A 27,914-nucleotide genomic window follows, 5' to 3' on the forward strand; every position below is an offset into this window, starting at 1 on the left:
TATTTATATTTATTCTTCATATTTTCAAGACAGTTACAGTACACTGCTTCAGTGCAGTATAATTTGGGACTACCAACTGGGAAAATGAAAATAGAATGAGTGTTTTCCGTAAACACATAAATTACAGGCAGTCATAGAGTTGGCCTAGAGCTCTCAAGACTTGCTAAATCCTTATGTCTCTCCAATGAGACCTAGAGTTGTTTGTGTATTTATTTACAGTTCTGATTTGCTCATAGCTGATAGCAAAAATGAACTGAAGAAAAGTAAACAAATGATTAAAAGCTCACATTTCTGGTCAAATCAAGTAGAGTTTTTTAATGTTTCTTTGCATGATGTAGAGGCATATCAGCATATTGCTAATTTTGAAGAGTTTCTCTGCTCTGTTATACATATCTCTTGCCTTGTGGCCACTCATCGTCATTTTCAAGACATAAAAGAGCCACAACTTCACCTGTTGTTTAAATACTAATGAGAATTACACTCTACTCAGTGGATGGAAGGATAAGAATTCCCAAATCCCTTGAGCAAAACACAGCTCTTAATAATAGGATTGTTGAGTATTCCTAGGCATTTTAAAGTCTATGCAGAATGAAACTCCCATTAAAATGTCTATTGTATTTCAACTGGAAAATAGTACAGACATCAAACTTTTTCTATCTTCTGTTTTCTGTTTTGAACGACTGCACAAGCCACTGTTCTTGGACCATCGCTTCTTGGTAGTGTATTTTAAAATACATAAAGTTTGGAAAATGAGGTAATTTTTTATTTTCTAAAGTCATTAGGCTTTGTCTCTCTCTTTTTTTTTTTTCTTTATTTGCATGGTATTTCATGTGACATCTGAGGCCTACAAACTTTTAAATACACAAACTTTCAAATTTCCATGTCAGCTCTTTTTTCTAAAGATGATGACTTGTGACAAAAACAAGCTGAATTTTCATCTAATATCTTACAGGAATCCTGTGGCAAAAGAATAAGGTAAGTTATCAAGGCCTTCATGACTCCTGTGTTTCTGTCATTAGAAAAAACAGAAGGAAATGGAGTGAGCTAGAGATCATTTAGGCAAACTTGACACCCACAAATCCATGGAACCCGATGGGATGCACCCCAGAGTGCTGAGGGAGCTGGCAGATATTATCTAAGACACTCTCCACCATCTTTGAAAAGCCATGGCAGACAGGAGAGGTGCCTGAGGAGTGGAGAAAAGCCAATGTAATTGCAGTCTTCAAAAAAGGCAGGAAGGAGAACCCAGGAAACTATAGGCCAGTCAGCCTCACCTCCATCTGTGGAAAGGTGATAAACATTTAATCCCAGAGCTCATTGTGAAGCATGTGGAAGAAAAGAAGGTTATCAGTAATAGTCAGAATGGATTCACCAAGGGGAAATCATGCCTGGCCAACCTGATAGCTTTCTGTGATGGAATACCTGCCTGGGTAGACAAGGGGAGAGCAGTGGATGTTTCTGCCTTGACCTCAGCAAGGCTTTTGACACTGTCTCCCGCAAGACCCTCGGCGGGGAGCTCAGGCAGTGCGGGTTGGACGAGTGGGCGCTGAGGTGGGTTGAGAACTGGCTGAACGGCAGAGCTCAGGGGGCTGAGATCAATGCGCAGAGTCTGGCTGCAGGCCTGTAGCTCATGATGTTCCCCGGGGGTCAGTGCTGGGTCCAGTCCTGTTCAACTTGCTCATCAGTGACCTGGGTGAAGGGACAGAGGCACCCTCAGCGAGTTTGCTGGTGATACCAAACTGGGAGGAGCGGCTGACGCACCAGAGGCTGCGCTGCCATTCAGCCAGACCTGGGCAGGCTGGAGAGATGGTGGAGAGGGACCTCATGGAGTTCAGCAAAGGCACGTGTAGGGTCCTGGCCCTGGGCAGGGACGGCCCCGTGCACCAGCACAGGCTGGGGCTGACCTGCTGGGAGGCAGCTCTGCGGAGAAGAGCCTGGGGGGTCTCATGGGCAGCACGTTGCCGCTGGGCCAGCAGTGTGCCCTCGTGGCCAAGAAGGCCCCTGGGACCCTGGGGGGCATCAGGAGGAGCGTGGCCAGCAGGGCAAGGGAGGGAATCCTCCCTAGTGACGTTTCATCTGGAGTGCTGTGTCCAGTGCTGGGCTCCCCAGTTCCAGAGAGACAGGGAGCTGCTGGAGAGGGGCCAGCAGAGGCTACGGAGATGATAAGGGGACTGGAACATCTCCCTTCTGAAGAAAGGCTGAGAGAGCTGGGCATGTTTTGCATGAAGAAAACTGAGAGGGGATCTTATCGATGCATACAAATATCTTAAGGGTACGTGCCAAGAGGACAGGGCCAGGCTCTTTTCAGGGATGCCCAGCGACAGGACAAGGGGCAACGGGCACAAACTGCAGCACAGGGAGCTCCACCTGAATATGAGGGAGAACTTCTTTACTGTGAGGGTGACAGAAAATATGAACAGGCTTCCCAGAGAGGCTGTGGGGTCTCCTTTGCTGGGGACAGTCAAAACCTGCCTGAACATTGTTCTGCACAATCTGCTCTAGGTGAACCTGCTCTACCAGGGGTTTGGACTAGGTGATCTCCAGAGGTCACTGCCAACACCAAGCATTCTGTGATTCTGTGAAGAAAATTACAAGTATCTCTATCTCCAAATACCTAACCCACTCATCTTAGAATTTCAGAAAGGCTCTATTTTTAATATGCAATAATGTTCGTAGTCCTAAGCCCCTATCTATATATTCCCAGCATTTGCCCCTTCTGACAGGAAACATTTAAAAAATATTTTGGGACAAATATGCTTTTTTAAAAAAAAAAATCTCTAAGGTTTGCTAATATGAATGGCATTCCTTCTCTAAGAATCAAAACTTTGTAATATTTTCTGAATTTCTCAGTCTTTTAGAAGTCTGACTCCGTTATGAAAAGAACGTTACTGCCTTAGTCCATTGATTTAACTTTTTTGTGCATATTCAGTCATATCTTTTTCTTTGTTTAATTAAAAGAAAAAAAAACCTTCTCTCCTCTTATTAGTAATTTAAGACCAGCAGAATTAAGTACGTTTATATTCCTTTTTTTCAAAATATTGGCACATTTCCTGAATTCAGTGTAAAAAGGGGTCAGGATAATATGAATGTGATGGCCAGTGCGGGAAATGTGTTTGCCTCAGAGATGATGGAAACAGAGGAAACTAGTTAGCTATCAGTTATACTGGCAAGAAAGAATCAAGGAGAAAGATAGATAGTTACGAACTGAAAATATTTTGTAAAGCTTACAGACAAAATAAACAGCATCTTTGAAGTCCATTTCTAATTGATTTCACTGATTTACCAAGGGTAGTAAAGCACTGCTAAGAATTTTATCACAGGTTTACATTAGCAACTGAATCTGAAGGTGAAAACTAAAATAAAAAAAAACCTAGTCAGCTTCATCTGTTTTATGAATTCAATGAACTCAGAAAATATGTACTACTGCAGCCTGTAGAAAGCTTTTCTTAACACTTCTCTATTGCAAAATAAAGAACCTACAGGGTGTTAATAAATTGAGTACAATAGTACATCTTGCTTTTAATAAGATCTTTGTTCAGAAAGCACATTAAAGACTCATTCAAAATGAAGGTGATAACACATATGTATGGTGCCTTAATGATGAGAAATCACACCTTCCTTTCTTTTTTTCTTTCCCAGCTCCTTCCCGCTACACCTTTTTCTGAAGCTGCACATTTGTTTTTTAAATGAGTTGCCTGGTCAATAAGTAAAAAGTGTATTAGATGTCTTTTAACATATTTGATTTTTCAGATAAAATGGAATGCTTGAAAGATTCAACAATGATTGAAGGTGTTCACTTTACTCTAAAAGCTTTTTTGGCAAGTTCCCTATGAAGGAAGCACTTCACTGCCCAGATGAGATCCTTGCAGAGATTTATGTTATAAAGTTATACTCCTATACTCAGTGTAAGCATATTAAAAGATGATAAATAACCAAAATCTAAAGACCAAGACACAGCAGAAAAGGTAGCTCCTCTACAGTTACACATTTTAAATCCCTGCTTATATATAATCTCAATTCCAATTGTAAAGCTTCGGTATCAACTTCCTAATTGGTTTAAAATTACTAAAGTGTAAAAACATAAATAAATCAAGGATTAAAACTGTGATTACAAATGTGTTCAAATGATGAATCACACTAACACTTATAGTGGGGTTATCCTTACACAAGATCACATTAGATCTTATATAATGGAACAAAAGTATGGAAAAGCTCTCCAATGACAATCCAGATTTTGAAGGAAGTCAATGATTTCCAGAGAGCCTAGGAAGTTCTAAAATTCCAGGCAAGCTAGCAAGAGGCATTACCCTTAGAAAGTTTTCTAATAAACTAGTTTTATTTTTGCCTTTAAGACATATTTCTCATATCTAACTAGTGCCTCCTAGAAATTTTGAAACCAGAATGCATCACAGAGACTTTGGGAAAATAAGAATTCGAATATTATGGACAGGATGCTGTGGAAAAACAAGTGGGCAGTGTCAGGGAATTTCCTGGCAGTGAATGACAGACAAATCCTGCACTCATCTAGTAATGCCTATGTCACATGTCTCCAGTCTTCAGCATGGGTATGTTCACAGTAAATATCTACATTTAGATGAATCTCTTCTTTTTAATTATGGAGATCCTAGGAAAGTACGGTGAGAGTGCTTTAAATTATGTAACTGCAGTATCTCCCATCTCGTTTTGAGAAAGCACTATTGAAAACCTTGCAGAAATGCCTGTTCCTGCAATACTCACAGTGCATTTTTTATGACTCTAAAAGGTTCGAGTGATTTGATAAGCACCAAATAAACATTAGAACAACCCCTAAAACCACCCAGTTTCAGCAAATCTGATTCATTCTTATTTCCTCTGCACCTCACCTTCCTACCACTCCCAGTGTACACAGAGCTCTGTCCTCTGAATAGAAAGATACCAAAGTGCAAACAATCACTGACAGGAAAAAAAGGTGACTTCAACCCTTTCAGTGAGATGGGCCACATTTAATTTAAAATATACACAAATTAAAGCTGTATGTCACAGAAGAGAACGTGGCACACAGCCCTTCAGAGAATAAAACATTATCCTCCCTAAAACCTTCACCATCTGCCTGCCAATTTAAATCAATCATTTGCATACTTTTTTCCAAATCACAGAGGCTTCAGAAGTGTGAGGCCTTACCCAAAATGAATCAAAATCAATGGAAGTTATATTTCATTGGGTTTTGGATTAGAGCATTCTGCGAAGACACAGACAGCTATGACACTTTGCCCATGTTTAGTATTGTTAAAAATTCCACAAAATTATGAAGTATATCTGACTTTACTGGGAAAGGATTGCACACACACTTTGTGCCTGCAGGGACCAGTTCCCTGTACCCCAGGTCTGGAGCCAAATATAAACAGTATCATTTCCCATTGAGGCTCTTTGCACCCAAGAGGACTATCAGAGGTACAAGCCACAAAAGAGCTGTATCCTCTCTCTGATAGTCTGAGAGAAAAAGTATTCTAGTTTTTCTCCACAGAGTTTTCCCCTCTTTCAAGAGACAAAGTATGTTTACTAAACTGCCTCTTTAGAATGAAGAAGTATTAAAGCTGAAAGTTTGGTGTTCTGTTTGTTTTCCACTTGAGGCTTTTAAGATGAAATGTTTTAGTGTTGTTATGACAACTACAATAAATTACAGACAGTCCTGAAAATCTTCAATCTGCAAGACACATCAAGCACAGAGAGATGTCTACTACGCTCTGCTCTTGCAGGTCACCTCTTAGCTCAGATCCTGTGATGCCAGACTTGTTTTATCTGTTATTGTTTTTATCTTCCATTTCTTTGCTGTGCAACTTTTCACTACAGTTTTATGCAGTCAATATTTTTACTAGAAAAAAATCATAAATCCAAACTAACATTTCCATGACCTTTTGTCTTTACTTTTAAACCCAGTCGATACTTAAACACCGGCCTACACATTACCATCACAGCAAATGCTGTCTCAGAAATACCAGGACTCAGAAAATCATCATTTACACAGAATATGAAATGGCACTATCAGTTAAAAGATAAGGCATATTGAAAGTATTTTTCATGTAGCACTTCAATGTGATAATTAATCCCTAAAATCTGAATATCAGTCTTCATATAAGTAAGTGGATGCTAATAGGCCATCCATAAAGACTCCTCTTATTAAAATACAGATGAGATATTCCTTATGTTTATACATGTGTAAGTACAATTAATATTGCAACCCAACTGGAAACAAAATTGCATTAGTTAACCAACCATTGCAAGGCAATCAAATGTAGTATCAAATGTAATTGTAAAAGAACCATTTGGGGAATAACAGCAATTATTTCATACAGAATTCTCCCCTCCTTCCGATCCTTGTAGAATATTTTTCATGCATCTCTATGCCAGAAAAATAATTGGACCATCGCAAGTGTCAAAACCAACCCCCTTTCATTCTGCAGCATACAAGAAAATTCAAACAGACAAGGCTGTTTCATTTAGAAATATTGGTTTGTATCTCTGATTTGTAAATGTATTAATCTAAAAGCATTTAAGTAGGTTTTATTTCTCCACCTGTACATGCAGCTAGGGAATTAGGCAATATCGTTGGAGCAGGGAGCAGAGAACGGCATTTCTTTATTTGCCTGAAGCTAAGTGCTTCGGACTTGCCTTCATAAACTTCACAAATATTCTCTAAAGACTTACTAGTTTTCTATCAGGTAAGTATTATTTTAGGGCTGTAGATGTAAACTGCAGTTCAGATATTTCAATTGACTTTGTGCTTAATCAGGAAACAACATGTTACAATCCAGTATTTATTTTTTTCCTTTTTAACTCAGAAGATACTCAGTATTATTTATTATTCTTAATTAATATTCCTTTGAATAATTTTGCACTGTTTAGTAAATTAATGAGTATTGCCAAAATTATTTTGATATTTAATTATCAATGTAAAATACCAAAATCCATTATGATCTTTAATTCTGTCAGCTGAAAACTAATGGTAAATATGCAAAATACATGCTCTTAACTCATTTTAGCTTTTTATTTTTGCTCTTGAGACATTCAATATACACCTGAGAAGTGTTCATTTATTAATAACAAGAATATATATAGCCCCCAGTGTCAATCTGTGTTTTTAGAAAGTTATGCAAGGTAACAGAAGGATAGAAATATGAAAATACTTTAACACCAGATATTCACTATTCAGTAAGTTTCTGGGTCACAGCTTCCCAGGTTCATATTAATATCAGTCTGAGATTTCTATTAGCACAGCTATTTTTGCTTTTGGTAAACATGAACAGATTATCTCAGATAAAACCAAAATAAAATTTAGTAATTCTTAAACTTTGGTAAAGATTCCTTTAACTGTTGATCCTGGCAAGATCATGGAGCAGATCCTCCTGGAAACTATGCTAAGGAGCATGGAGGACAGGGATGTGATTCAAGACAGCTGACATGGCTTCATTAAGGGCAAATTGTGCCTGGCAAATTTGGTAGCCTTCTATGATGGGGTTATAGCATCGGTGGAGAAGGGAAGAGTGACTAACGGCATCTATCCGGACATCTGCAAAGCTTTTGACACTGTCCCACACAATATCCCTATCTCTAAAATGGAGAGCCACAGATGGACCGCTCAGCAGATAAGGAATTGGCTGGATGGTCACACCTAAAGAATTATAGTCAATGGCTCAATGTCTGGGTGGACACCAGTGGTGAGTGATGTCCCTCAAGGGTATGTATTGGGACCAGTATTAATTCACATTTGTCAGGAACACAGACAGTGGGATTGAGTGCACCCTCAGAAAGATTGTGGATGACACCAAGCTAAGTAGTGCAGTTGATACTACAGGGGGATGAGACGCCAGCCAGAGGGACCTTGGCAGGTTAGATAGGTGGGCCTGTAGGAACCTCATCAGGTTTAACAAGGTCAAGTGAAAGTTCCCACACCTGGGTTGGGGCAATCCCAAACATGGATGCAGGCTGGGCAATGAGTGGATTGAGAGCAGCCCTGTGGAGAAGGACTTTGGGGTACTGGTGAAGAAAAAGCTGGACATTAGCTGGCAATATGTAATCATAGCCCAGAAAGCCAAACATATCCCATGCTGCGTCACAAGCAGCATGGCCAGCAGGTCAAGGGAGGTGATTTGGCCTCTCTACTCCACTCTGCTGAGACCCCACCCGGTGTACCATGTCCAGTTCCAGAGCCCTCAGCACAAGAAAGACATGGACCTCTTGGAGCAGGCCCAGAGAAGGGCCACAAAGATGGTCAGAGGGCTGGAGTACCTCTGCTATGAAGACAGGCAGAGACAGTTGGGGTTCTTCAGCCTGGAGAAGAGAAGGCTCTGGGGAGACCTTATAGCAGCCTTCCAATACTTAAAGGGAGCCTACAGGAAAGATGAGTGTAGGACAAGGGGTAAGGTTTTAAACTGAAGGAGGGTAGATTTAGATTAAATATTAGGAAGAAATTCTTTATTGTGAGGGTGGAAAGACACTGGCACAGGTTGCCCAGAGAATCTGTGGATGCCCCCTCCCTGGAAGTGTTCAAGGCCAGGTTGGATGGAGCTTTGAGAAATCTGGTCTAGTGGAAGGTGTCCCTGCCCCTGGCAGGGGGGTTGGAACTAGATGGTCTTTAAGGTCCCCTCCAACCATTCTATGACTCTACAAATCTATGATTTACCAAAAAGACCAAACTTAAATTGTTACTTTTGTTTTTCTTTGCTTTGACTTCTTGAACTAGCTGGAATTTAATATACTACAGGACTGGAAACATTGGAAGAAAATTACTCTCGATCAACAACAAACAGTAGGGAACAGGGATTGTCGCAGATGTGGATTTCTGTTTCTATCAATGGTTTAGTCTCAACTTTTTTTCTAAAAGGCAAGCAAATTCTCTCCTTTAGACAATTTGACAGTCTTTACATGAAATCATTAGCTGAGATAACAAAAGCGGGGCTGTGGGACCAAATCTCAATCTTTAAAGGTTTTTCCCTGTACTAGCTAATTTCAAAAGACCTATCTGAGGATGCTGAACTTTTATTATACTGCAACATTAACATACAAATAAAATTTTAAAAAATCTTTAAAGCTTACACACTTTTTTTGCTGTGAACTGTGCAATAAACACTAATATTTTGAATAAGGTGCTAGAAGAAGCACTTTGGCAGTCTTGATTGACATATACCTTCTAGCTCTGTATAGACCTTGGTATTATGGCCATCCCTCTTTGCCCTTTCACTTTTGGATTCATTCCACTGAAGTCAGCCCATATATACTTCCCCAGAAAGCAATGGTTGTGATATTTTCTTCTTTAAAGTCCATACATAGGTTATTGTTCAGCTGCAATCTGACTGTCAATGACATTGCTGATTGAGAGCTCATTAGAAGCAGAAATAGATTGTCCCAGAGAGTTTCTTTCTACAGTGACTCATGTGCAATGCTGCTGGAAGGGCTTTTATCTCCCCAAATCTAATCCTGGATGAGAAATGAACCTCATACAGCATGATGTCCACTGTTCATAATGCTATCAGAAGTACTTTAAGAACCACCATCTGCAGAAAGTTTTATAGTATACCTTCTGTTTTCCATCACAGCCATTACGAGAATGAATCTTCCAGTGAAAATTAAGTTTATCAGAAAGATATGTGTGCAAACTAATTTGAGCAGGCATTTTCTAAAAAGTAGGCCAGAAGAGAAGAAAGATTACTTCTGGCAAAAATGGAACAAATTAAATTATAAGAGGCTTAATACATTTATTTGAAATTTAATTGCATAACCTAATGTCAAGGTTATTATATGGTGCGCACTGTTCTCATTCAAATTCAAAACAGAAAGCACAAGCTCAGTTTGCAGTTACTTTATTATAAATCCAACTGCATTTTTTATTTTATTCTGACCATAGTCTTTACCTAAGCCACAACATTATTATAAAATCACATTTCAAAATTACTTTGAGATCTCTCCTTGGCAATGAATTCTGATAAGACCAGGAGCCTCTCTGGTAAGACTGACTTCTACTGCAAGTAAAGGGTAAAGAGAAAACCAAAAGCTGTTGACAGTGTTGTTGATGTCATGCTGGTTGTGTACAGTAAGAAGCAAAACGATTAGAGCATCTGATTGTATTCACACTTTTCTGCATTGAGTCCATCAAACCTGCAGGTTTTGTGTTCTATTCAAAACAGAGACACATTATCAGAAAAGGTCTCTGTAGCATTCTCAGTATTGTATCCCTATGGAATATGCAGTCTGTGTTTTACTGGGTTAATACTTTCATTCTAATGAAGGTGTGCCTGTGCAGAGAGCATGCTTAAAAGCATTCAGGCTATGTCCAGACCCTCATTGCACCCCTAAAAGTCAGTCACTCTTATCTGAATTATTTTGCCTGACCTTAGGGGTTTTTTTTTGTCTGTTTGTTCTCAGATCTCCAAGTGTCTGAGGAACATTGGATCAGAAAAGACATTCTAGAAAAGCATTGTGTATTTAAATGTGTGCCACTGTGATACTAGTCAATGTGTAAATACAGTCTAGGTTTGTAGCAGCATCGCATAAAAGCACCATCTGCTTTTATTTCTGAAGGAACAGGAAATGAAGGCATAAAAAATCACTTTGACCCTTAGCAGGGAACTGTAGCCTAAAATTAACAGGCTTATAATCATGCCGCACTATATTAATTTGGCTTCATCGGTAATAAAGAATTAATGTACGTTTTACAATCATCACACTTGTTATTCAGTAAGTTTGAAATGATTGAAGAAGACAATTTAGTGTTTGACCAAGCTAGGGCGCCTCTCAGTAGTACTAGAATACTGAAGAGATGCAATTAAGTATAGAAAGGGATTAAAAAAATAGTCTATGACTCCCAATATAGCATGTAGAAAACCAAATCCTTCTCTGTTAAGCTTTTTCCTGCTTTTTTCTACCACATCAGGAAAAAAACAACTTATAAAAATATTTTCTACGATTCTGTGTTTCAGTGCTTGGAGTAGCACACTTTTAACTGAGAGTAACCATCACTTAGAGGTCTTCTCTGTAATCATTCCTTGTATGTCAAAACAAACAGATGGTCTTGTGCACACCTCAGAGCCACCTCCCAGTTCTCTAAAGCTGCCTATGAGCTTCTGAAGTGAAAAGTCCACTTTATTCTCTAGACACCTGGACTGTGACTCTGTTTACTCAATAAAATAAGATGCCCATTCATAGTCAATGACTCCTTCTGTCATGGCTATATAAACATGTTTGTAAGAAAGTAGTTAACATTTCAAAGAGAAAAAATACAAGGTTAAAAGGAGAAAAACTGAAACTTACCCCAAATTCATCCCTCCACTGATGTGATGCTTGGTACTTTTCTGCTTCTTTAGCAAGGCGCTGAAAACCAAAGAGACAGAGGACATACAGTTTAGTCTTCACTGATTCTTCATATAGCAAAGTCTTTCTTTTTTTAGTTTCTTCATATACATGTTTTCTCTGTATAAGTTTCTATATAGCTATGCTTTTTTGCACTTTGTTTTTCTGAAATTTGTTTTACTGAAAATATGTGTATTTCAGTAAAGATGTGCCCTCTCATTTCAAAAGTGCTATTTTGTTTATTATTGCTTATTTAAGTACTCTAATCATGCATTAGAAAACTCAACGCTCATTCCAATGTCATTTAAGAAGTTCTAATTAAGTTCAAAATCCACCAATATCCTTCTGAAAAGACTTTTTCTTTACACATACCACCTTGCCTTATATGCATTACTATCCAATGACAAGTATTTATTAGAATCTTAAACCCCAGCATTATGGACATTTATTTCTCCATTAAATTATTTAGCCTCACTTACAGGAAGTACTGGCATCCCCTGTGATTATTAGGGACCCATAAAACTCAGTAATTCGGACTAGCTGTAGTCTGGTCCCATGGACTGAATACACATCAGCAGTTGCACAGTAACAGACATGCTCCTAGAGGGAATTTTTCTTGTTTAAACTAAATTTGAAAGAAATCCGTTTTGTCCACTTAGCCCCATGGGAAGCAAAGCACAGTGCACAGGAATGATGCTGTTTCAAATCAAAATCTTGTACAGACACATCCACTGGGTTGGTGACATGTCCCTCCTTATATAAAATCATAAGCCTTCCAAAAAAAATCTATTTGTACATGCTTATGAGAAGTTTATTACAAGTTTGCACATCAAAATTGCCGAGTGTAATGCGGGCTCTCCAGTTGAGCTGCACACCGCATCCCCAGTGCCACAGCCCTGGAAGTAAGCAACCATCCTGAAAGCAAGCAAGCCCACTCTGAAGAGGCAGCTACCTTATACGAATATTTGTAGTTCATGTGGACACAGCCATGTTCTAATTGTTGAGTGCCCACCCTCCAAACTAAATTATTATATAGCCCAACAGAAAATTTAGCAACAGTTTCTGGAGATTCACAGTCCTTTTATAACAGAAAGAGTCTGGCAATATCTACCAGATAACTAGGGATGAAAACGGTTTACTGTGTAACGATATGTGCACAGTGAACCTGATGATCCTTTTAATATCCAGACCAATTCTACAAAAAATGAACTGGTAGTCTAAGTCATATTTTCAGATGAGTCAACTGTTAGTTCTCACTAACAACCAGCAGGAGTATGACCAGAAAGTTCACATGAGCTGGAATCACAGAGACGGTGCTGCCAGAACCTCACCCCAGCCACATCCAGGATAGCAACCCCTATGTTACCTCATCCCATGACAGCAGTCCCTCTCCCCTCTCTAACAACTATCAGGATGATAAATTTTACAAAGCAAAACTTAAGATCTTTTCCTTTTACATTTGCAATCTTTCTCTATAAACAAAAAACACCAACAAACCTGCGTGCTCTGCTGCCAGAAAATAAGTGTCCCCACACACTTGTCTTATGGTCAATGCCCATGAGTTTTAGCTAACACAAAGCTACTAACATCTTACAGGCATTGCCAGCTGGAGGTACCCTCCAGAGTAGGCAAGTACCACAAGTACAGAAGAAAAATTAAATTGATGCACTACACTGTGAAAAAGCACAGTACATCTCTCCCTTGACTGCACTGGACAAACTCCTCAGAAACCTACAGTATTTTGAGTTTTCTGGTAATTTCCTAGAACAATTCTGTCTGTCTAATTTCCTCACTCAATATAGCCAGTCCTGCATATAAATTTACATATCCTCTGGTGAGTTCAAGCCAATTAAGTGATGTTTCACCAGTCTGTAGCAAAGCAAAATATGACACTTACTACACATGCAAACAGCTGCAGTCAACACTATGCTTGGATTTCCTTCACAGTCTCCTTCATTGCCTTAAAGTACCCAGAGAACTGCAATTGTTTTCCACAAAAGACAGTAGAACCCAAATGCACAAGCTGATAAATGGATTATGAAAAGAAATATAAAGAGCATCAACATTACTAGGAATTTTGCATTGAAAGAACTGCAGCTGCACTTCAAATTCCCCAGTTCCATGAAAAAGTGGTAGATTCCTCAGCTAATTCGCACTATAAAGCATAAACACTAAAAGCAAATAAAACCAATATAGTTGTTTGGGTTTGGGTTTTTTTTTGTTTCAGGTGGGGTGGGGGGGGAAAGAGTATTTCCCACCATAGAGATACTGTATTCTTACTCTCCTTGATAAATTTTTCAGGTTTAAGTTAGAATCCATCTTAACTGTCTAAGTAACTTGCTAAAATAACACTACATTTCATTTCTACAGCTCTTTATACCTTGAAGTAGTTTCCAAAATGAGAAGTTGTCATTTGGGGTACGTGTACCTCTGCTAAAGGTAACGAAGCCCATACAAAAGCACAAACAACCAGCAACAGAGATACCGTAATGAACAATGAGAAAATGGCTGTTCCTTGACTCCAAAAAACTAAACCCCAACACCTCATTGGAAGTACACATGACCACGAGCTACGCCTATACACACTGGCTCCAGCAACGGGCTGAGACACCTTTTGGATGTCTTTTTGACTGCTTAACTGAAGAATCTCTGCAGTTTGCTGTACTGCATAGCAATCAATTTAATTTTTGCATCAGTTATTAGATCAATTTTCCAAATTGGATCCAAAACTTTAGCTGGAATGTATCCAAAAGTTTAGCTGGAATGTATATTTAGAATTTATTTCCTAGTTTCCTATGTCAGAGATAGAATTAAAGCCTAGCCAACTTAATATCAACCCAGCATTGTTTTCCCTGAAACAGATCATCTTTCATCAACGATTCCTATAAATGCTACACAAATTACTAGTAGTCAGTGTAGTAGCTGTTCGCCAGGACTAAAATAAATCTGTAAGTTGAGTGGTCACAAGAATAAGTCATTTGATCTCTCAAAATGGGGATAAATATTGTATTTTTACATTCTATTACTTCAACAAAACAATCCTGTGATGGACATCTATGTAAGTTACATGTGCAAAAAACATAGAGAGGCATTTCCCAAAGACCATTCTACTACAGTATTCAGGCTACCCTGCTCACCTCCAGCAGAAGACTTTATCAATGTTTATGTGCAGGCTATCACAAGGGCATGGATAGTGCAAGGCCTCAATTTTCAAGAAGTGGGTATTTTTAAAATATATGGGTTGACTCATAGTAAGTCTGCATGCACAAACCAGTATCATTCTCTCCTATGTAATAACTTATGTTTTTAGGAAAGATAAGGGAAGAGTACTAAATTTAAGGAAAAAAACTATATTGTGAATCTAAGGTGTTCTGAGAAGTGTTTGATTTCTATGCAAGGAGAACCTTGTTGCTACAACATGGAGTCTAATAACTGAGACATTCACCCTTTCACAGAGAGAGCCTTGTTATGAGCCAGAGTAAGAAGTCGAAACTCCTGGCTCAAAAATATCTAGATGGTGAAGCCAAGTCATTACCTATGCCCTTTATTTTGACACAAGAAGAGACTAATTTTTCATTTTTCTCAAAGAAATCATGCCTGCTTCCTTTTGAGGTATGCAAACGTCAGGTCTTGCCTTCCCTGTTTTGATGGAAGAGCCTCTGGAGAAGGCCAAGAGGAGTAACACAACAGCAGGCTGACACCTGGCACTTCCCATTTTCCCTCTCATTACAATGAGGGTTTAATAAGGTAACACCCTCTTTAACACCATGATCCATGGTGGTTCTCTACAGGTTTCTCTAGAAAATACTAAAATGTTGGGATTTTTTTTTTTTTTTAATGTAGGAAAACAAGCAGAAATGGTTCTAAAACAAACATGCACAATTACATTTCTGTATTTCGGTTTTAACAATTTCTTACTCCATGTCTCTAATATGCGTGCTGTGAGGACAAAAGGTGTGAGATGTTCCCAGACCCTGAATGAAGCTCTGCTTAACATGATATTTTTACATAGAGAGGATGAAAAAAGAGTCATCAATAAAAAGGGGAAAGGGAACAAAACTAACATGTAACAGAAACATTCTGGCTTACTTCAAGGTACTTAAAAAGCCCTACACTGAACAACCTGTTGGAGAACAAGGATTCTCAGACTATGGCAACGAAACTCAAATTACTCTAAAATAGTACATAAATTGAAAAACCATGACCAGAAAGAGAGCGCTGCAAAAGCTAACAAAACGTAGTAGCATCTCTTATGCTTTTGGAGGATGCCCGGCAGCTGTGAGATGGTGCTTCTAAGTAAGAGACCAAAAGGGATGATGCCAGATTTAGCCAGTGCGAATAACACAGTAGCTGACATCAAATTTAAGGTGCTTGAACACAGTGATTAAACAAGCATTTGTTTAATAAATGTTCCTAGATTAAACAATTATTTCTACCTTATTTTTAATTTTATTTTAACTTTTTTTAGTGAATGAGAACTTTTCTCTCCCTTGCTATTTTCTAAATAGTGTGCAGGGTGCATTATTTTTAGAATACTTAGCTCATCAATAAAAAAACAATCATCTCTTGAAAGACAGCCACTGCCCACAAATAAGATTTTTATTCAAACTTTCAAAGAAGTCAATAGTTATCTTCTACTATATTTCCTTAAATCTTTCAGGGAATGATTACCTTTAAAGCAAAATAGCTATTGGGAAAGATAGATGAGATGCAAGTGTTATTTACTTCACCAGCCTATCAACTTTTCTTTAATTTTTAAAGGGATTACAAAAGATGACACCAAAAAAAAAAAAACCCCACAGGGAAAAAAAAAAAAAAAAGGAAATGTAAACCAACAGCTAAAAACCCAAAGCCCAGCTGCCAGTCAATCTCAAAACTATCAATTTTCGAAGGTCTTGTCTCCAGGTTCCAAGTGCATCCTCCTATCTCTGAAAGACAGCCTTTGACGTAGCACGGACTGCAAGAGAGCTGAAGAATCTTTATCTGATCTGTAAAGATCAACTCCCTAGAAGGCCTATTCATCTTCCAGCCTTCATTTTCGTGAGCATATGTCATATCTTTATCTCCTCCTAGACAGCACAGAATTCTGTCAGCTAATGGCCTAATTACAATTATATTCAATACAATGAAATAAACTTTTTTTTGTGCTTCTTACTCTCCTTTAAGTATTTTGTCTTTAAAATAATATTTGACTACCCCCTGATATATTAAGCTATTAAAAAATGTGTAAGCTTAGAGTTATTAGACATAAATAGCCTCACAAAGCTTTCTAAAATACCAAATCTATGGATTTTTTAGGTCATTTTAAGAATATAAATACCTAGGAAGAAAATACCAATATCAAGCTTAAATAGAATGAGGTAAAAAAATACAATGAACTTCTAATCCTGATTTCAAAATATGATCCAAATATCCAATCCTGTTCTGGCATAAACACTGTAAAAGCCACAAGGAGTAAGTGTAAAAGCAGTTTCAAACATGGTTTTCATTTATGTATCTGAAATACACATATTGTTATTCTGTGGATGATTATGAATTGCACATAAATTGCAAGAGAGAAATATGAGGAAAAGATTCAGTATGACTAGAATAAGGTGTCAGAAGTGCCAATGGAGGACTGATACTGTTATTTTACTACAGCTTTAATACAGACTGACAAAGTTTTAAAGAAATCCATTTTCACCTCAGTAAGCTGTTACATTTGTGTGTTAAACCGAATTAGAATTTTTTCCACCTTGATTCTACTGGCTTTACTTGCATGGAGTATGTTACATTTTCATAGTAATTCTTGGTAATTAATTACCCAAATACCCATGAATTACACTATTCATTAGTTTCCTGTTACCCTGTCGTATAAAAAGATCACTCGATTTGGCTCAAGGGGGTGTGATTTCAACAAGCGACACTCACAAACTGGAAAGTCAGTAGCCAAAAAACAAGCGTGGGAGCGCTAATGATAGCAAGACCATAACCCCCATATAAACACATGTGAATTTACTTTTCTTTGTCTTTATTTCCATTCCCCCAGTGGGACATGGGAGGGGTTCACAGGGACTGACTACCTTTTTACATGTAACTCTTCGGAGGATTTGCTATATGACCTTTCTTACAAGTGGACATTCATAATAATTATCAGCATAAAAGATGATCTGGCTTTGATCTGGTGATCTGGCATATTAGTTTTGTGTCGTGGTTAAACCCCAGCCAGCAACCAAGCATCACGCAGATAAGACGGTCACAACCGTGAAACAATGTCTTAGACTGAACTAAAAACATACCTAATTTTGATGATTTAAATTGTAACCACAAGGTTTAATATCTCCTCTTACAAGTAATTTTTTTTGCTTTTAAAAATCTTTTGATTGCTAACACTGTAGCACGTTTCTATAATAACTCCTATTTCCCTACCTCAAATAAGAACTGTTATCCTGTTCAGTGCTCTATTCCATTATGTAAATAACATCATCCTCAGTATAAGTGTAACCAGATTTTTAATACTTACACAGATATTTTTTTACGGTGACCAACAGTAAGATTTCATTTTTTGCTGATCTGCAGTGTAGGTTTGTATCATTTATTTACACTGCAGAGTCACAGCCTCTTTCCTACTCTGGCATCTGCTGTGCCACGTGATGGCAATCTGGTCTGTTAATGAGGACATCTGAAGCATATAAGGTCACAGACAGAGAGTATGTTTATAACTGGCCCCCCATACTCAACATAGACCTGGTCTGATGTATTCCTTAGCTGCTCTCTGGATCCAGTTTCACTTTTGTCATCTGAGGCAGTAGATGAGTCATATTCATAAGGAAAAAGGGTTTATTAGAGGTCTGCTGACATGGTGAGACTTACCAAAGCACTCTTCATATAAATTACTGGCCTAAATTTATACATAATCGAACACAATCAGCAATAAGCACAATCTTTGAAAATGGTGATATTATTATACACTGGACCACAATTCAAAATACCACCTCAAATGTTGTCTTCCACTATTAACCATTACCCACAACCTAAAATGCCAGATATTTTTTTTTCTAATCCAGCTGTAGATTACAAAACTGAACTTTAATTAAACAATAAACAGAAAATTACATATTTTCTGTGCTTGTCTAATTGGTTTCAAGCCATTTCTGCTTTATGCACATGAACAGTAATTCTATTTCAGACCTTCTTAATCAGTTTTTCTAACAAGATGACTCATATCCAACACAAGGCTGTCATGTTGCCTAAAAAGAAATCAAATAGAAAAAATTTATTATCACCTTCTATATATTTAGAAGACAGGGCTTTAAAGAATTTCTGTATCTGTTAACAACTACAGCAACAATCATCCTTTATGATTCAAGACAACCTTTATCCCTATTGTTTAATTAAATGAGTGAAGGAAGAATCAGGCTGATTCTCCACAAAGAAATTGTACTCTTCTAGTGGTTTTCCAATTCCAAGGCAGAAGACTTAAAATAAATGAAGCCACTCATCTAAATAAGATCAGAAATCAATGTCAAGCCAAATCTGAACTAAAGCACTTGAGATTACAATATTGCAGGTGAAGTTAATGCTTTCTGACATCAATAATCATATTGATTTTAATAGGGAAAACTGAAATAGGGACACCCTAAATGAGTCCATCACACATGTGGCTTCTGACATTTAAAATGTCATGTGCAATCACCTGTCTATAACAAAACTGTCATATAAGAAAAGTCAAAAAGGATGAAACCAAAAGACCATTTGTAACATAACACTTCTCCACTACAGAAAAGCAGCCCTTCTCTAAAAATGAACTGGAAAGAGCTCTTGTCTTCTATTTCTTCCTTTCTCTTATTGTGTGGATTTAAGAATTTAGCTAATAGTAGCAAATTATCAAACACAGAAGGCAAAAGTGACATAGTACCAGTACTTCTTCTACTCCTAAAAGAGTGCTGAGTCTTTTAAATATATTACACTATAGTATGATTCTCAGTTACATTTTAATAAAAATCTAAATTTTTTCAGAAGCAGTCAAATGTGCAGTTAATGTCAGTCTTTGATTCTGTCCTGAAAAGAAATCACAGAACAGCTGGAACTATATACACCATTGAAAATCATCACTGGAGAAAAAAAAATAATAAATAAGCTAAAAATCATATATTCAAACTTCTGGAAAAGCAGGATAGCTGGATATAAACCTAGGTGAGTGCACAACTTATGGAAGTTGCAGGGGGGTTGCTGCTAGGTACCAGTCAGTAGCCGTCTGAAAACTTACTGGTTTCCACCTCAGCTTGGTCTCTAATGTTCGTAACCCTGCTAAGCAGTAAGGCCATCCATCGGTACCAGATGGAGAGAAAACTTACGTGAGCAGGCAATGGGATACATGAAATGCAGGTGCAAGATCAGTGCTGGAAGGCACCTCACTGAGCACCAGAGAATAGGACAAGTCAAGTACAGCCACAATGAAAAACAGGGGGAGCACAATATTGCCTTCTGTGAATGGGGCACTGGGTCCAGTCCATGAGGTATGAAATATGGCTTGTATAAAATACCTTACAAACTTAACATGCTGCAAAATGAGTGTATAAAATATATCTGTTTAACTATTGTTAAACAGCAACAAGGAATGTAGAAAATTCTCTTCAGAAGTAGAGAAGCAGCACTTTTTTTAAATTCTACACTTTCCACATTTATGGGGGGACAAAGGGAGAAGGGAGATTTGAGAAACTGGACAATATTGTGGGAGCTTGGTATTGCCAAAATGTTTCAGTAGACAAGAAAGTAAGATAGAGAGAACTGTAGATAAAGGCATGAAGAAAAATGATCAGAAAAGAAGAGTAAAAAATAGTCTGACAAATGCATCTTGACATCCAGCAGTGAAATTTTGCTAGTGATGTACAGAAACAGCAAAAGACCACTTCTTTTAACATATAATTTATCCTTCTCATTTGCAGAGGTTTCAAACCCTTAGAGCTTATTACATTTTCACTCTAATAATTCATATGCCTTAAATGCAAGTCACATTAGTGTTACATTTTTAAACAACCTAGAAGTGAAGGACACATGCTGAAACCATTAGACCGAAATTGCCAACTGCTCTGACAAGTCACAAACTGCATACCACCACCAGCTCCAGTTCACTGCCTGCCTTAGGAAACTCTTTTAAGCTTCACGGCTGAGCTAGTAACTTCACAGGCATTGATTAGAAGATGACACATACATTAAGTAGGCATGCCTTGTTACCCTGCTTTTTCAGCTGTAGCGTATGTGTAGTTTTTAGCTACCCAGGCAGACAGGCAGAGATCAGGACTACGTAAATTAATTTTAGAAATATCAAAATTAACCTGCTCCAAAACAAGTGTTTTAAAATGTCAACAGTGTAATTTTCCTTTAACTTAAAAAAAACACTAACTTGGATGCAGTTCAGCTTGCTTCACAGCTCCTTTAACATCTCCATATGAAATATCCAGTAAAAAAAACCAAACACAAATACAACCTTTAACTGTTTAAAAATTATGTTGCCAGTTCCATTAAAATCTGGCTAAGATCCAAATGGGAACAGACACAACTGAAATACACATGCAACTGCTTTATTTCAAAGGGAAAAGTAGGAAAAGGAACAAATCAAGCAAATACCTCCTTACTAAGGACGAGGAGAAGGAAACATTGATATAGGCTTGCATCACTTACACAAGAAAAACACTAATGAAGTCAGTTATCTTTAAACAAATAGGGGATGCCAGTGCAGCTACATTTTGCCTCATCGTATACTCAAATTGAACAACACATTTAACAGAATATTGTACTTTTATATGAGTTCAAAAACAACATATCATGTTATATTAGCATACATTTGATATAACTGGATAACAATATTTTATATATTTCAAATATATCAAATATTCAAATTATTTTTTGCAGTATTATTTTTTTGTTTTAAATTATAGCATCTACTACTTAATGCAATTCACAGAAGTGGAGTATAACTAGGTATGAAACATTACATATAAAGAAGTAGAGTGATTTCTGGATTTGCTCACACTTTGCGTGCTACAAAGGACATTTGGAAGTAATGCTGTTATAATCCCAAAGGAAGATCAGAAAGCTAGCAATTTAAAATCTCTGCTGAAGAGATAGTCAAATGTTTCTTTTGGTAACATGATCAGAAACAGCTTTAAGCTGTCTCAAAATTGTATGGATATTTATATAAAGAAGAGCAAAATTCAGAATTTTAAGAAATAACCAAAGTGAACAGAGCTCATTACCATCTCTTCCTCTGTAGAATATGAGTAAATTGTAAGACACATTCATAACCTAAACCAGCACGATAAAGTCCAAAGTCGTTAATGATCTATAATAAAACTGAAAACTGAGATAGCACTGAAGTCTTCAGTAGCATTTCCAGAAATGGTGCTATGAAACACACAACTTTATTCCTAACAAAATTCAGAGCTTGAATGGTAGAACCATAATGTGAACTTAATAAATAAATAAAATCAGCATCTTCATCTAGGTTCTCAGATATATAAAATAGAATTAATCTTAATTTGACTGATTAAAAATCTGTTAATATATGAATCCACTTCTTAAAAATATGATGTTTAAAAAAAAAAAACAACAAAACAAAACACAGCTGAATAACAAATGTGGCTTTAACAAGGCAAGATAGTGTATTAACAGCTTTCCATGTCAAGGAAAAAATGAAGCAGGTGGTAGGCTATAGCTGCTGAATAATCAACTTGATCTCATCCACAGTCAGTGGGGTGAGAGCCAAGGAAACATGTTACTGCTGGCAACAGCAGAAACAAATGATACATTAATACTGCATGCTATTTTCAGGCAACATTCCCCTAATGGAAGTAATTCTAGTCAAAAGAAATAAAAAGTGTTTAACTGTGAGTCCTGGAGAAAACTGAGTATAAAGGAAAATGAACAACTTCTGGCAAACTGGAACAACATTTTTTATTTTCCCAGGGATAATATGTCAATCATGCAGTCATGCTGGAAACACACCAAAGTCTCAACGGCTCTTACACTGGGCTTTGTGTTGGGGTAAAAAGATACCCAAAGCTCCTTCATTTCCTTCTTATTAAATAGAGCGTAATGACATGCTATTTCTAAACTTTCCCAAAGCATCTTTTAAAAGAGGCGCTGCACTCCCAACCTTCTCTCTCTGCTGCACAGGCTCAAGTTTCAACTTTCAGCCATAGCCATGTGATGTTTTTAAAAACCCTTTGTCAGTAATTCCTCTTCTATAAAGGGCTAAAGGTTATTTACTATTTTCTTACCCTCCAACAGAAAACTCTTTCAGATTGTCATGTAAAACTACTTTAAAACTAAAAGTAGACAAAAATATAAGAGTTGAATGCTGAAAATGCTGTCTCTTACCTTTCCTCAGTCCATTTAGCTTCTGTAGTATCTTCCCAAATCCTTTGAACATGGATGAAACTCAGCACTTTTATGCTTCCATTCAGTTTATACTCACATACACCTTCATTTCCCTGCTCTCAAATGCAAGTTTTATCCTAATATACCTGCACAGTCATAAAGCACCAGTTGCTGAACCTATAACTTGAAACATTTTTAGTCAATGTAATCATTTCTCATCTAGGCACAGGTCCACCAAAGGTATATAAGTGTTAAGTATTACCCATAGGGTTTGCTATTATAAGATCCATATGAATATATTGAGCATTTCAGCAAATGCTTAAAATGACCAGGTTCCATACCAACTGTTCCTTTAGGATGAAATCCTGACCTTACTAAAGTTCATGGGAGGACTTCCACTTTCTTCACTGAGATTTCCCTCCTGCTGCCTCAAGCCCTGTGTGTCTGATCATGAAATTTGTAACTAAAGACACTCTTCTAGATTCAGTGATCACCAATAGTCATGCATTGTTTTGGATGTTGTTTCTCTTCAGCATCCCTTTTGTCATGTCTATGTCATATATTGGACAATGCATCACCTTTTTCTGCACTAGGCAGTAGAGCGCATTTCTGGGCATTCTTGTGATTGCAAAGAAAATCTGACCTGGTTCGGGTTTGCCATTAATAGTTTAAGTAAGGGGGTTGGTTCATATTTTGGCACTATAAGATCTAAAAAATAGACTTATATGTGAAAAAACATTATTTTTCATCCTAAAGCCCACTGTAAAAACTAATGCTGCATATTGTCATGGCTGCAGAAGTATTTAATAACTTTTCACCACCTCTATGAAGCAAATATTGTTAACAAGTGAAATGATTTGACCGAAGTCACACAAAACATTAGTGTCAGGTGCTAGTAACACCTAAGTCCAGGAGACATATTCTTCTGGTGAATCCATTATATTTTCCTTTCAGTTATTTTCCTCCTTTTTTTGTTTCTGTGCATGAACTATAGCTATGCTTAAAATGTATTTGATTGATTGTAATATACACATTTGCACCAACATTCAAATAATTTCCTTCCAATTTTTTAAAAAATAATTTAAAAACATTAAGAGATTTTCCTAGTGTTACCCTCACAGGTGACACATTTGAAAACTACTACAAGTGGTTTGGGTTTATCCACAATGACTTCCACCAAAAGGTGTTTAATTAGGATGTCTCACACTCTTCTGTGTATGAAAATCTAATTGCCACCTTCTAGCTCAAAGAACACAATCAAGAATCATTATCCCATCTCAAAATAGCCTAAGCATCTTCCTCATGTCACTCCCACATCTGGTGTTACTTCATTATTTTTTTTCAGCCTTGTATGCTTCTTTTCTATAAAGGAAATATATTGAACTGTACCACAAATTTAGCACCCTCCAAGCAGTGTGTTTTCTTTTATTCCAGCTAGAGCTACTTAATGAAAATCATCATTAGAATCAAATTGTGAATAGCAAAAAGAAATACAAAAAGCTAAAACATAATTATAAAAAAAGAGAAACTAGATAGACATGTCAAGCATGTCACAGTACAAGCATATCTTAACGCAAAATATGGCAGTAACTTGCCAGTCTGGATGTTTGATGCAGCTAATTGAGTATGGTGCCGTTGACCTGAGTTGCACTTAAAACCTCATAGATCCTGCCCACAGGGAAAAATTTCTTCCACAGTTATGTTAAACTGGCACATTAGATGGCAGAGATGATTTTCAGAAATCACTCTGAATCTTAAATTAAGAGACCTGAGCTGAAATCCGAAGGGCTCTGGCAGATTTTCAAAGATTTAGAATTTATTTCAGCTCTACAGAATGCTCCTGTGGGATTTCATGGAATTGTCTTTGGGCTATATCATTAAGCTATACTGGAAAACAGGTAATTTATACAAATGGAAATGCAGATTCTTCTGGGCTCTTCCCTGTCATATGAAACATAAAGATTTGAGAAGTGAGACACTTTGTGCTCTCATTTAGGTCATGGGCAACATTAAATGTTGAAGCTCTACTACCGAGCTAGAAAGTGAGTCAATGCTAAGAACAAAATTGTCTTATTCTCCTGCATGAAACCAAGCTCTAGATTTAGATGTGTATACCGCATTAGCATGGATTGAAAATGCAGCTTCATCTTCATGTTGCATCACAGAATGACTTTTGATTGATCATCCCATAAATGGCAATAAAGCACATTCACTCAAATATAAACAGAAGCTTCAAGCAAAGAAACCCTAATCTTAAAGTCTTATTAAAATTAAAGCTAAGTTTAATCATATATTGAACTCTTCACCTATGTCCCACGGTCAGGTGGATTTAGCAAACTGGAGCCTAGGGTACAAGGAATTGTGAACTGAGAAAATCACCTGCAATGCAGCAACATGAAGATTCAGGTAAGAAGTGACAACAGGGAACAATGCTACCTTAGGATACTGTCACTATGGAGGTCTGGTTTACAAAACCAGACACAGCTTGACATTCCTTGACAGCTGAACAGTTCAGTTGTGTTAGGTTAGAGATGAAAAATAACGAAAATTAATTTTCTGTAATAACTTAAAACTGTAAACTGCATTTTCAAGTTTTGTAGTAGTAGTAGTAGTAGTAATAGTAGTAGTCACTTGCCAAAACAGATTTTTGTCACAAGTCTCACGATACCTTCCTCCAAACCTTAGATCTTGGACTTAGGTATGTTATTCTTATTTGTTTAATTTCATGTATATCTCATCTTCAGCTTCCACAGAAAAAAAAAATTCCAAAAGCAAAAATTTCTCAGATATATAACGCAGATAACCCTGGGGCACGGGGGACACAAACCATAAAGGAAAAAAAAAAAAAAAAAAACCACAACAAAACCAACCAAAAAACCCCAACAAACCACATAACTTCAGATTTATTAAAATCTCAAGCTTATCAAGATCATACCATAATTTTGAGGGATCTGGCTTTTTCTTTAAAAAAATAAAATTAAAGAAATCCTTTGGAACTGGAAATACTAGCAGGCACAGACAGATGTGTGATGATAGTATAAATCAGCTTAACAAATAAGAAACTATATGACAATGTAGCAACCACTCCAGCTGGCTTCTGGACACAAACCCATCCCTTCCTATTAACTCAGCTTGGGCCATACCAGTGAAGCCACTGGTACTCTGACACAAGCTTTCCATGGGATAGCCAGCAACCAACCCCCCCAATTGCCCAGAAAGGTGAAAAAAAGGAAAGAAAAAAAAAAAAACCGAGTGGGAACTTATGCCAGCTCAGAAATTTTTATAAATAGAGTTCAAAGAGAAGCTACTTAAATGTAAAGCTGCTAGCGATCTCAGTCCATCAAGGATGCTGTTGCTTGTCTAACAAAAACCAAAGAGTGCTCACATAAGCATTCACTGCTGGAAAGATCACAGCTTTGATTAGCAATGTAACTGGAAACAAAGGGGGAAAATGGCACTGATGTTCTGTGTGGTGTTTTCATCAAGATGCTGTGGAAGGCAGATTTACTTACACACTCCACGCTTGAGTTTTACAGGTGCTGTGTGCTCAATAAACTGTGGAATGCCACACTGTATTATACTACATATGTCCAACTGAGTTGGTAGAAAACATCCTTATACTATATTTACATAATAAAGTAAGAACTCTATCATAAAACATATGCTCATTTTCCAAAATGTGTATCTAAAGTACACATCTCTCGCTCTGAATGCTTCCTCAAGTAAAAAAATACACATTAACTAACAAAAAAAACCCCCACCAACATTTTTAATATAAATAGCTTTGACATATCATGATTTTGGGCCAGAGCGTATAGGTCAGACAGATGCTTTCTTTACAGTAGCATAATGGGATTTGGTGTTTGGAGTTCTTTTTCTAGTGTCTTGCTCAACTGACTAATTAGTTTACTAGTTTGCAGCATTTTTAATTTCTGTGCTTTTAGCCTCAAGACAACATAAAGGAAAGGGGGAGGGGGGGGAGAGACAAAAATTTCAAAAGTAAAACTGACAAATTAACAAAAAAAAAACTCAACAAAAAAGCCCAAACAAACCAACAAAAAAAACCCCACCTTACCTAAAGTAAGGCAATCTGTAGACTGTTTAAATTGATCCTTCTGATTTCAGAGTCCTTCCCACCTTCAGAAGATCATGATATTCTAAGGGTGATATCTTTTTATTCCCCAATCATTAGTCATTCTTTTGGTGATTTTCTTGCATAGGTAATTTTACACATATTCTGTAGCTGACTGATACCATACACGGGTAAGGTGAGTTGACTGCAGCCATTATAGCTAAGGTTGCCAAAATGGTATAATGACTTATTATAGTTACATAAAACTTTTTGACTCCTTACACGCTGAGGAAGAAAACCACCTTCTGACACCTGGATATAGAAGTTCCTTTACACTTTGAGCAGTGTCAAATATGAGACATTGTATGAGAAACTGGAGAAAATGGGGTCTTAGTGTTGCATACAGATTTCTTTTCAAGGCCTTCCTTTCCTCCTCTATGATTTACATCAATACTTTCCAGATATAGTTATGCCTTCGCCTGAATATTTTTGTCAAATATGAGCAAAGCTAGTTCAGTCATTTTTTTAAGTAGAAGGTAAAGGAACGAAACACCTTCCTCCTACTTAGGGCATCACCTTGCGGTGTTAGCATGAGAAGGCTTCCTAACAGTTACAATCAATCTAGAACAGTGATTATTTCCAAACAAGGATTTTGCTTCACAGCATTTAAATAAAGTTTTGTTAAACTGAATATTTTCCCAGGTTGATATAAAAGTTTCACAATAATTAAGCTTATTTCAGCACTATGACGTCTCTTCTGACTAATCATCTCATGTATTTCATGTGCAACCAGAAAGGAATTTACATTGGATAGGTATTCATGCATACACAAAGAACTCTTCAGGCTTTCCTTGAGCAATAACATTTGCAGTGATTTAAGAGCTGAATCTTCAATATATCTGTGAATTTTCAATATATATTTTAGTATTATTATCCCTATATTTGCATAAATCTAGTCAAAAGTCTCAGACAGAAAAGATGGAGGTTATCTTTGCTAATAATAGTCAAAATATCTATTTTTCAGAGATGATGTTTCTAGGTACAGCACATTTGACAATGTCATAGAAATACTGCTCTTATTTTTAAAGAATCAAGTTGTCACATTTAAGTGGAATTCACAACATTGTATCAAAATCTGCCCTGTTAGAAGTAGCTTATT

The 27,914-nt window shown here is 37.2% G+C and overlaps 1 protein-coding gene across 8 annotated transcripts in view; it reads right to left on the bottom strand.

Moving 5' to 3' along the window:
* CACNA2D1 (calcium voltage-gated channel auxiliary subunit alpha2delta 1) overlaps positions 1-27,914 on the bottom strand; it is a 433,623-nt gene that overhangs the window by 223,870 nt on the left and 181,839 nt on the right. For all 8 annotated transcript variants that reach the window (XR_005104430.1, XM_037388977.1, XM_037388979.1 and 5 more), the window contains exon 4: positions 11,284-11,343. Coding sequence is in view for 7 of the 8 variants with exons in the window: in XM_037388977.1 (XP_037244874.1) it covers positions 11,284-11,343 (60 nt within the window). In the remaining variant the exon portion in view is untranslated. The remainder of the gene's footprint in view (positions 1-11,283; positions 11,344-27,914) is intronic.

Source organism: Falco rusticolus, chromosome 5 (assembly GCF_015220075.1).
Source record: "Falco rusticolus isolate bFalRus1 chromosome 5, bFalRus1.pri, whole genome shotgun sequence".
Taxonomy (NCBI): Eukaryota; Metazoa; Chordata; class Aves; order Falconiformes; family Falconidae; genus Falco; species Falco rusticolus.